The 12,253-nt window shown below is 41.4% G+C and overlaps 1 protein-coding gene across 1 annotated transcript in view; it reads right to left on the bottom strand.

Moving 5' to 3' along the window:
- SLC24A3 (solute carrier family 24 member 3) overlaps positions 1-12,253 on the bottom strand; it is a 563,591-nt gene that overhangs the window by 162,090 nt on the left and 389,248 nt on the right. The window contains 4 exon segments of the mRNA XM_028523857.2: positions 6,541-6,554; positions 6,557-6,643; positions 6,953-7,037; positions 10,760-10,834. Coding sequence (XP_028379658.2) covers positions 6,541-6,554; positions 6,557-6,643; positions 6,953-7,037; positions 10,760-10,834 — 261 coding nt within the window.

Below are 12,253 nucleotides of genomic sequence, written 5' to 3' on the forward strand. Positions count from 1 at the left end.
TATATATTTTATTTTATTGTAGCTTCTCCATTACTATTATCCCCTTTGTGCTCCCCTTGCTCTTATAATCACTACACTATTGTCCATGTCCATGAGTCCTTTTACCTTTTTGCTCCATCCTTCCACCACCTGGCCCCCAAAAGCTGTCAGCCTGCCTCTCTATCTATGGGTCTGTCTGTATTTTGCATGTTAGTTCAGTTTGTCAGTAGGATTCCACATGTGAGTAAAATTGTATGGTATTTGTCTTTCTCTGACTGGCTTAGTTCACTTAGTATAATGTCTCCAGGTTCATCCATGCTGTCACAAAGCGTAAAATTTTCTTTTTTATGGCTGAGTAGTATTCCATTGTGTAAATGTCCTATAGTTGTTTTATCCACTCATCTACTGATGGATACTCACAACTTTATACTCAATTAATATTAGACAGACAAAGCAAGCACATACAATGGGCTAAAGATACTTTATTAAAGAAATGGTATTGAGAAAATTGGACAGGTATGTGCAAAAAAATGAAACTAGACCACCTTTGTACACCACACACAAGAATAAATTCAAAGTGGATTAAAAACTTAAATATTAGACCTGAAACCATAAAGTTTCTAAAAGAAAACAAAGAAAGTAAAAATCTCAGATACTGCTTTTAACAATATTTTGTCTGATGTATCTCCTCAGGCTAGGGAACAAAAGAAAAAAATAAACAAATGGGACTACATCAAACTAAACTTTTTGTACAGGAAAGGAAACCATTATAAAAAGACAACTTAGTGAATGAGACAACATATTGCCAATACATCTGATAAGGTGTTAATATCCAAAATTTATAAAGAAGTTATAAAACTCAACACCAAAAAAGCTACAATCCAATTAAAAAAAAAAAAAACAGGCAAAGGACCTGAATAGACAGTTCTTCAAAGAGGACATACAGAGGGCAAATAGATATATGAAAAAATGCTCAGTGTCACTACTAATCAGAAAAATGCAAGTTAAAACTACAATGAGATATTACCCCACACCTGTCAGAATGGCTATCATCAACAAATTAACAAACAAGTGCTGGCAAGGATGTGGAGAAAGGAAAATCCCTTTTGCACTGTTGGTTTGGAATGCATACTGGTACAAGCCACTGTGGAAAGCAGTATGGAGATACCTCAAAAAATAAAAAATGTAACTGCCTTTTGACCCAGCAATTCCCACTGGGAATTTATCTGAAGAAACCCAGAACACTAATTCAAAAGAACATGAGCACTTCTAAATTAATTGAAGCATTATTTACAATCCCCAAGATATGGAAGTAGCCCAAGTATCCATTCTTTGCATTGTTTCAGCAGCTACACTCAACACCTCTAAAAAACACATAAAGGCTATGAATAATCTTAATAATTCAATAACATCTGGAGATTTTTTAAAATCGTAGGCTCCCTCTATGTAAAGAGAATAGATTTTATAGTTGGCAGATGTGAGCTCAAAATCCAGGCTTAACCACCTCATGGTAGCCCTCTCTGTTCCCCAGGTACCCATTTTCTTGCCTGTAAATGATAATAATACTATCTTAAAACACAGTGCACCTAGGTCTACAAAAATTTATAAATCATCTAGTGTGGTACCTATACCACTGGAGATTAAGAAATGGTAGCTTTATTATTTTTTTATATATAACTTCTATTTGGTTTTTCCTTTCTCTCCTCAAATTACCCATCCCTTCATTTAGTCTTCCCCTCTTTTCCTAGTTAAGATAAATGTTTTAAATTCTTTTCTGCTAATTCTTGTATCTGGATCACCTGTGGTTTGCTCCTGTGGGTGTTTTCCCTTGGTTATAAGCCGTATTCCTGTCTCGTTCACAGGTTCTATCGCTTATTATTGCAACCTGGAAATTATGTACAAAAGAAGAGGGAAAGTTGAAGAATAATATTGTTTTTTTTTTTTCCTCTGGAAATTTCAAGTTCTTCTCTCTTCAGTTGGCTAAAGTGAGGAGGTAATCATTCCAATTTCAGCAAGGGTTCATGTGAATGGAATGGGTTGCAGCTCACTTCTAGCCAGCACAACCCCTGACCCCAGGTTTTCTAAGGAAGGGCTAGTCTCCCAGTTTTTACCAGATTTTGATTGGGATTCAATGTAATCCCTTTAGATTCTTAATTTTAGGTATTAGGGGAATGTGGGAAATGGGGCAGATGGAATTGATTTCTTTCTACTTACCAGTCCTGACTTCATTTCCATTATTCTCAGCAAATTTGTAGAGAGTAGAGAGGACTGCAGTATTGAGGCAAACTATTATTGTAAGTGATAGTCTTTCAAACTCCAATAAATCCTACCATCTCTGCCACTGCCAGCAGTTCAGTTGGCTTTATGTCCACCCAGTAAAGTTCTGGGTCTTGAGCAGCCTTCTGCTTTTTCTGCATCCAGACCTGCCAGGTCTCACAGCTCACTTACAAAGGGCTTCCTCTCTCTGGAATTCAGTTCATCAAAACCTCTCTTCTCTCCACTGTTCTTTGATAGTTCCATATATAAGAATGATATTTAGGCTATCTGGATTTTTTTGGTGCTCCCATGAAAGCTAAGTTTTCTGTGTCCTAACTGAAAGCAGAAAGTGCCTAGAACAGTTGCTGTTATTTTTAACATTAGAGAACATCCCCTAAATGCAAAATACCCTGGTCCTGAATGCTTAATAGTCAGCCTGGTAATAATGTTTGTGTTTCATCCAAGGGAGTTGAAGAGAGACCTCCCAGGTGGCTTATTTTTAAAGGCTTAGTCTTGAGCTTGTAGCCAATGCTTATGGGCCCCATTTGTATCTCCTCACCTTTTACTCTTTCAGGTTCTTTCAACTATAGCCCATTTGTGTCTTTGCTTGGGAGTTTTCTCTGGGTCCCAAAGTTCACTCTGCTTGTGCTTAATGAGATAGAATGCCAGGGAATTAATGTTTCTCAGAAACAGTCCTTACCCAATGATTAGTGAAGGTTGGTGGATTAATGCTCCAGTTCCCTTCCCCTTGAATGAGGTAACTTAGAGGCCCATGCTCTACACCACCTCCCAGTTTTTTAGAAGTGTATTTCAGATTTCTACAGTGATAGCTTGCTTGCTAATACACTTTTCTTGGCTACTTTCTCTTCTCTGTCTCACTTCCCCACTTTCCAGCTGGCATGTCCTGGGATCACCTTTTAGATAAACCACTTGAACTTGGAATTGTTGCACAGATTCTCCTTCTGGGGTAACCCAGCTGAAGGCAGGTTTCAGTTCAGATGTGCAAGCAGGTTTGTGTGAAAGGGCCAGCATGAACAGAAAGGCAAACCCAGCCAAGATTAGATGGATCTCGCCAACGAACATCAGGCACATTTGGAGAATGCCAGGAGAGCTGATGTTGAGGCTTGTTATTACAAACTGGAGCCATCTGCTGGCCTATAATAACTGGAATATGAAAGTCCATCTGGATTGCAGTTAAACTGTTTACTCTCTGTTTGTGGTTATGTCTTTAAAGCTTAACATGCTCTGAATGTTGGATTTAAATTCATAAGTCCATTATTATACAAAATTGAAAAATGTGTATTCTTTCTTTGTTGTTATTATTTTTTGTTTTAAATAAAAAAACTTGTATGATCACAGCTCTATAAATGCCTGTGGGATGCCAAGAACCACTCTATAAACCACTTTCTAAGAAGCAATTTCCTTCTTGTCCCATAAAACTCCCCAAAGCACCTTAGGCGAACACTGAAACACTGGGTATGTTTGCAAACTGCAAATACAGCAGATATTTAATTACATCAAATTCATCAAAACCCTAATTGAGACAGGAACTCAAATGTTATGGCTTAATTACTTTAATTTCAGATGGGTAACAGACTTGGTCATGTGTAGCCCTTCATGCAGGAATACATTAAATAGAGGCCCACTGGCACTTGCTGGTAATCCTCACAGCCAAATCAAAGTGCAGAGCAACATAAATAACAATGCTAAGTGAGACTGTGATTGGATTTATAATCAGTTCAATTGCCAATGACCATCGTTTGCTGGAATGTGCTGCTGCAAAGCCTCCACTGCCTGGGAGGGATGCTCAATATGCCAGGCACTATTCTTTTCTTACTCAGTTTTCTCTCCTTCCCTCTGACCAGACTGCACAGATGCAAGGACCAGTCCTCTGAGATGGTTCTTTTAATCAACATCTCCTCATTTGGATTTTCATTTAGAAGGCCTTCCCCCTGACCTTCCCTTCCCTTCCCTTGCCATGGGACATCAGGCTGCTGTTCAATAAATCAGTTCTAAGTTCCTCTACGGGTTGGTTAAATTACTGAAGTGACCTAAATGGAATGTGGAGGCAAGAGACCCAAGGATTGCTATTCTGAGAGATGATAATGGTGTCTAACTTTTGTTAAGCATTTACTCTGTTGCGCCACATGTTGTTTGTTGACCATGTTGTTTCATCCCTATGGCTATGCTAGGAAATAGGTGCACTTAAAACCACTCTCTAGATGAGAAAACCAAAGTTTAAAGAGGTAAAACAACTTATCCAAGGCTGCACAGCTGGTAATGGCAGTCAGGATTTAAACCCAGGCCAGTCTGTTGCCCAAAACATCATTTTGCTCCCTCTGCGAAGACTTTGGGGATTTTACAAAGTTCTGAAGAAGATAGCTGTGTGGCTTTGGAACTGTCCAAGTGAGCACAGAACAAGGAAAGATGGAAGGAATGCTTGGCACCCAGAATCATCATGTAGGCTACTTCTAACATCACTGTGGCTGCTACTTCTCTCCATGATGGTTGCAGGGCTGTGAGATGAGCTTGGCAAAGACCTTTCAGAGGGGTAAGGTGACTGATACCAGCATTTTCTAAAGCTCAGGAAGCATTCTTACTTTTAAGCAGGTGTTCTAGCAATGCCAGTGATTTACTGCATTGCTAATAAATTATGAAACACAAATGCATTCAAGCCAATTCTATGTAATTAATTGTATGGCATTTCCTAGACATGTCCCAGTCGTTTGTTTCATTTCCTTACATCATTTCTCCCTCTTTGGGTTTGCCCTTGCACCAAGTTTAAGGTACAAATGACTAATGAACTAATGACAACATTAATAACAGTCAGACTAATAATTATACTGCTAATGGTAACAATGCTAATTAAGAGAGTGTTAATAGCAACAGCTCTTCTACGGGATGTGAATGTTCATCTCCGACTCAAGCAAGAGTCAATGAAGTACAAATGGAAGTGAAGGCAAAGACAGACTTTTTTGAACTAACTACATCTATAGGAGATCTAAAAAACACCACATTGTGGGTCCACAAAATCTAATTCAAGAGATAATTGACTGAAAGTATGAAGAAAAAAATGTTCAGTCCAGCAAGTTGGGCATAACTCAATAACCACATGTGGACACAGCTGTCCCTTTTCCGAAGTAACTGTCCACCTGTGGGCACTGGAGCTGACTCCTGATGAGATCAAGATGTCCTTCTGCCTGCCACCCAGAAGCAAGAAACTCACCAGGCTACCCAGACAAATTAACTGGCACAAAGAAGATGGAAGTAAAAAGCAGGCAGTGGAGAATAACAATGGTGTAGAAGAGTGCATCCTGCTTTAGACACACTCTAGTCTGCATTAGAGAGACCGGCAGCATTTGGTGCCCTGGCCAGCTGACTGAATGATGGAGGGGCCTGGAAAAGGGTGTGAGAGAAAATTCCAGTCAGCTGCTTCTATCAGGATTCTGTATCCTCCATAGTGAGGGAGCTGGCTAAGACTACCAGGTACCTCAAAACTGCATGTAGGGCACCCTGGATGGCTTCCTAGAAGTCAATTCTAGAAGATACTCAGAGTTCTGGGTGATAGGGCAGGGAGTTCAAGATCATGTTGCTTCTAAATGAAATTCCTACAAAGAAACTAGGACATGAGAATTGGCAGAATAGCTACAAAGCTCTGTTTACCACTAACATGCTATGGATACCAGAAAGCCTCACACTTCGGTGACTTTGGGGTGTCTTACCAAGACTTTCCAAAACACACACCATTTCCCAAAGGACAAAGACCCTGTGACACCCCCAGTAGTGGAACAGATAAAATGCAAGCATGAAAGCTCCTCAACCCCAAAAGTAAGCTAAAGTGAACATGTAAGTAAAATGCTTGATGGATAGATAAAGAAAGATGGGGTCCTAATCTGTGATGAATATAATTGTTCTTAGCAGAAAAAAAAATGGCATAATTTCCCATCTCCCCCTCTCTCTTATTTACTTTATTTAGATTGAGGCAAAACCATACCTAAAGTTATTTTAGATCTTCCAATTCAGATCAATAATATCAAAGTGAGTGTAACACCTTTAGATTTGTGGCCCACATCTTCAGTCTGATTAATTATTTATGTGAACTTGGGCACTTTATATCCTATCAACACAGAGACAAAATGATGGTACCTGGGAATTTCCAGGATGAGCCTCTTGGGGTGTGAGACCCGATGTCATCACTGCCCAAGAGCACTGATCCCCATGCTACTTGTGTTTCCACCATACTGGCCTCTGCCTCACCCTCCACGCCTCCCCTCCCTAGACACCACCTTCTGCTGTCACTCTTACCTGCCCAGCGAAGAGCCGCAGACTCCAATGATGCACAGGATATTAAACACCGCAGAGCCCACAATGGTCCCAACTCCCACGTCACCCTTAGTGATGAAGACACCTGAAACACAGACATCATACAGACATCACAAAACATCAGCCTGACTATTGTAGCCAGTTGTATTCCATGGTGTGTGTGGAGGAGCTTCTTAAGTGTTAGACTGTTTATAGAGAATCTATAAGAAACAGCAGAGGATTGGAGAGAACTTTCCAATCTGCATTGGAGACACTGTCCCATAGCAGCATTGGCATTTGGTCTGGATATGTCCATGCAAAGTAAAAACATTACTTCAATAAAATAATAATTAAAACAACCACAGAGGTCCTTTAGAGAGGTCAGGGCTGAGACATCCCTAGGTCCATCACCTACCTATGACAGATGTGAACAGTTCTGGGGCTGAACTGCCCGCCGCCATGAACGTGGCCCCAGCTACATCTTCACTGAGGTGCAGGCGCTACAAAAAAGCAAGGGCAAATCACAAGTGAATGGAATTCTTCCTGGGGACCCTGTGACTCCCAGGTCTCAAGCTTGGTCCTTCCTCAATCTCCTCCCAGAGCTCAGCCACTCCTGACTGACCTTCCTGGCTGGGCCACAGCTCTTCTCATTGTCCTCCTTGAGTGGCAGGATTAGGGAGAGAGCTGCATGATCTAAGGTCCCAAACCCCAGTGTCCTCAGGGCCATGCAGGTAATAGGGAGGAGTGGTGTAAGTCAGCACCACTCAGTTCCACTGAGTTGCCAAATATCTTATTTTTAAATTAAATTTATTGGGGTGACATTGGTTAGGTGTCTATATTTATAACATCTATATACTCTACCTGTGTGCCTACCACCTGATATCTAGTTTTCTTCCATCCAAGTATCCTTACTTTTTAAGATAAGCCCCAAATCCACATTTTTTAATGCAAAACATCCTGATTTTTTTCAAATACCATGCTGATCTCAGGCTAAATTAGGTTCATGGTAACTAGCTTTTGAGCCTTAATTGTATGAGGCTATGGAGGCTTTTGGGGCTGGTGCCTCTATGCAATCTTGAAAGCCTAGAGTAAGAAGATGTGAGCAGTGGGTGGAAAGTAACAAGGTACCAGCCTGCCAAGATACTCTATACAACAAACTCTCCAGGCCACCCTATTTGTTAACCCAGAGGTGACTTGCAAGAAGACAAGAAAAGTACACATTAGGAGCTGGTTAGCGTGTTTAGCTTTTTTGCTTTCAATCATGACTCAGAAAGTGAGCTGCTGGCAGTCAGTAAGCCAGTTCCTTCTGGCATCTCAGCTAAGAGATGCTCCTCTTGAAGGGCACTCTTCCCTGTGGCACCAGCTGCTGCACTTCTTTGCTCAGCCATGGAGGGGCAGTATGGCCTTGGCATATGCTACTGGCTTCCCTGACCAGCTAAGGTCTGCTGCAGGAACCCTAAGGGAACATTTTGACCTGGAATCCTGGGGTTCCTCACTCTTGACCAAATACATAAACTTCACATGGAGTTCTGAGGAGACCCTAAGATGGAGGTGCTGATACCTCGAGTTGAAAGGTGTGTTTGCAGGGGCATGCTGGCATCCTGTTTCACCAGGAGCAGGGAGTCTGTGGGAAGGTCACTTAAGGCAGAGCTTACACTCTGGGTGGTTTGACAAGACTTGCCCAGGGCTATGAGCCTTGCATTGCCATGTCTTTTCCAGCTCAGGATCCCCATTAGCTCTGGAGTCCACACCTTGGGATCATCTCCAGTTTTCTCTCAGTCACCCACTCACTTGACTTCCTCCTCCATATCTCCTTATATCCCTCCTCCCCCACTTGCATTCTTAATTCACTTCTGCCATGGCAACATCTCACCAGATGTTTAGAATCACTTCCTGCTTCTAGCTTCCTTCCATCTACCAGAACATAGTTGTCTAAAACCTTCCCAGCTCCCTCCCAAGCACTGAACAACTTCTCAAACCCCAGGATGGCATTCTTAAGCTTGTCACATGCCAATTCCAGCCCTGGTTTTCCTGATCTGATATATGTCTCAGACTCTTCTCTGCTCAAAAATATTATTCCTTGAAATGTGTGGCCACTGACACCCTCCCTTCAATCCAGCCCTGCATGAACCTTTCCCCGATCCCCTCGCTGCAAATGAGATCTCTCTTCCTCTTTCTCTCTCTGCACTTTCCAATGTCCCTGCACTTCCTCCAACCCCTTGTGAGTATGACTTGGGAGCTGCTTTGTGCCCTACAGCACTTAGATAGCAGGGACCAAGATAGACTTATCTTGTTTCCTTTGGGTGTGCTTGCAGGTTCTACGGATTTCCTCAATTGAATATTATGCATTCTGACAATTGTATTGGGTTGGCCAAAAAGTAAGTTACATTTTTTTCCATGAAATAAAAGACACGTTTTTCATTTCACCAATCATTTTATTGATTTGGATATTTTGAGTATGTCATCTATTTCCCATTGTTGGCTTCTAGTGGATAGAGGCCAGGGGTGCAGCCAAACATCTCCCAATGCATAAGACAAGCCCATAGCAAAGAATTGTCTGGCCAAAATGTCAACAGTATCAGAAAACTTTGCAAACCACTTTTGACATGTTGATCAGGCACAGCACCATCTCCATACACTGCACAAATATTTTTTTTGCATTTCAGTTGCATTTTTACTTTTCTTGAAATAATAAAGCATAAAATGCAAAAATGTTGCATATCTTCTTCCTTCTTAAAGATTAAATGACTGCACAAATTTCAACCAATCACACCAAAATTTGATGTTTTTTTAAACATACTGAGATGACAGCTGTCACAATACAATCTAACAAATTGTTTTGAATGAATCTAAAGATAATTAAGCATTACTAGAGCTGTTGTACAGAAAAAAACACCATAAAGACTTCTTGGTCAGCCCAATATGTACATTTGTAGAATAGGGTCTTTGCTATTTTTTTAAAAGGTTGTGTAGGAAAGAGAGAGAGAGTAGTGTACTTTGCATAAAAGATAAACCATCAAATGGTGATATTTCAGAGATTGAAAATGACTCCAATTACAAGGGTTTCAGAGCTTCTCCATCTTCCATATGAGGTGGCCCAATTCTCAGGTTAACTCTGAACAAAGGGCTTTTCATACCTGCCCACTATCCACCTCAGATATTACCTCACTCCTTCTTCCTCCTACTTCCACTGTATGAAGAACCCATTCCTGGAGCCTCTCGAGGATTATTGTGGAACAATTCTTTTATTTTTAAGTACACAAAACTAACAGACTTCCAGGATTTAGAAGGAACTGCTTAAGTTAGAGGTTCTCAAAGTGTGGTTTCAGACTGGTAGCTCAGTAGAACCTGGAAACTTACTAGAAATGAAACTGCTGTTCCCTGCTGGCCCCCAAGACCTAGTGAATTCTGACACTTGGCAGGAGGAAGAAAGGAAAAGGGAGGGAAGACAAAGTTTGAGAACTACATAAAGAAACTTGACTTCCAGATGGGAGGTGCATCTGGGAGAGCCCTTCTGAAACATGACTTTGAATTAAAAATAAAATAAAATGAAAAGCTTCCAGATAAAAGAAATTACATTTCAAAACAGACAAAGATATGAAAGAGAAAAGAGAATGAAAAAATTCTAGATATGCTGAATATTTTTCTGGCGAAAGGGATTTAACTTGGCATTCAGCCTGCCATCACTGAGCAGATTTAGAATACAGTCCATGTCCTTGTCTCTGTGGCCAGTTCTTTCATCTTCTCACCTTTTAGACCTCTGCTTGGAGCATTTCTGTACATAAACACAGAGGAAGGGTGACATATATGTGTGGCTGAAGATTTATTACACTACAAGGACCCCACAAATCACCATGGGAGGGTTATGGAAACAGAAGGGAATATAGGAGAGGAAGATGGAGGAAGCAACAAGGAGAAAGGAAGAGCAGAATTTAAAAGAGGAAAAGAAAATTGGAAGCAGAACACTAAAGTACCACGAGTTATAGCCAAATGGAACAGGGAAAACTGGCCATGTGTGTTAAAAACACGACTATGGATGGGTGTCCTGATAGTCTAAACAGATTGATGGAGCTTTTCTGCTAATATTGCCCATTGCTTTGAAGCATGCTGCTGTCTGGTGTTCCCTCCTGGGTTGCATAGATAGCTCCCCGAGACTTCGGTGGAGCAGGCTGGGGCAGTAACCAGTGCTCAGATCAGACATGCTGAGGATCAAGGCCCATACCTCACAGATCTTTTCCAAGGAGGGGACAAAGAAGTCATCACATACGATGGCCAGAGCATAGAACATGTACATGGCCTGTAAGAGAGGAGAGGAGAAGTGATTAAATTCAGAGTTGGGGAAGAGCCACAGGTTGAGGGTCTGGCCACTCTCTATTTCAATAGCATCCTCTGTCATCATGAATTCACATCTTAATTAGGGTAAGAACAAAGTTTCTGCAATGCCTGAGTGGTCCTATGTGATCTCACCCCTCCTATTTGACATTTTCGCCTACCATTCTCCACCTTGCCCACCTCCTTGTTCCCCGAACATGCCATAGATGCCTGCTCCATAGCCTTTTACTTTTTGTTCCTCCTACTAAGAACATATTCTCCCAACATCACCTTGGCTGCCTCTATCATCTGTCCTCTTCAGGACCCTGGATCAATGTCAACCTATGAAAGAAACCTTGGACTCTTCTTCCCATTTCTCTCTATGCCCCCACCCTGCTTTGTTTTTCTTGATATTATATGTGAAGTTCATTTGTTTGCTGTCTGTATTTCCCAATAGAAGTCTATGTGAATATGAACTATATCTACCTCATTTATACTCAGCACTCAGCACAGGGCCTGGTGCATAGTAGATACTCAATAAATATATATGCCATAAAGAAATAAATAAATGAATACTTCTAAATGACCTTGTTCACTCTCATCTTTGCTGCAGGATAGCCTCTGTAATCTTGCTTCCACATTTTTGGTCTCCTATGACCAGGCCATAAATCACCTCTCCACCTCATCCAACTCCATGTTTCCTTTCTAACTAATGAAACATTGTTTGGACTCCATTGTTGGTTGACCACCCAGTGTTCATCCTACAGGCCTTCTAAAGGGATCTCAGTTTCCTTCAAATATCTACCATATCCCATGTGGAAGGCAATCCCACCCTTTCCTCCTAATGTAGATACAGATTGGCCAATCAGTGTGTAGTAGTCCCCAGGGACTGCTGTTGGTTCAGGGTTGGGCACATGACACAGGCTGGCCCAATCAGATGGCAGGTAAGGCTTTATAGTTCTTGACAGGGTGAGATGTTTCACATCCTCAAGGGCTGGCTGTGGACAAAAAGGTTAGGAGCCCTGGTTGCCATTGGTAGCCATATTGGGGAAATATGATTTGAGATGAAGTCAACCCTCAGTCAACTTAACAATGTTACTGATCATGTGGTGCTAGAACCTACCCTGCCTCCAGATTTCATAACATAACATATTGACAAACAGGCTAGTTTGATTTGGAATTTTCCTGTTACCCACAACCCAAAACATCTAATGGATGTGGTTGCTCATCCTTCAAGTTCCAGCATCCTCTTATTTTTTTTTCACAATCCAGCATTTTTCCTTTTGAGAATTGTTCCGTGGGAAGGGCTTTCAGTCACACATTGCCCACCTCCCTCACCACAGGGCAAAGGCGCATGACCCAGACTAGCCACCAGAATACCCATTTCCCTTCACACAGTGGTGGA

The sequence above is a fragment of the Phyllostomus discolor genome, chromosome 9, assembly GCF_004126475.2.
Source record: "Phyllostomus discolor isolate MPI-MPIP mPhyDis1 chromosome 9, mPhyDis1.pri.v3, whole genome shotgun sequence".
Classification (NCBI taxonomy): Eukaryota; Metazoa; Chordata; class Mammalia; order Chiroptera; family Phyllostomidae; genus Phyllostomus; species Phyllostomus discolor.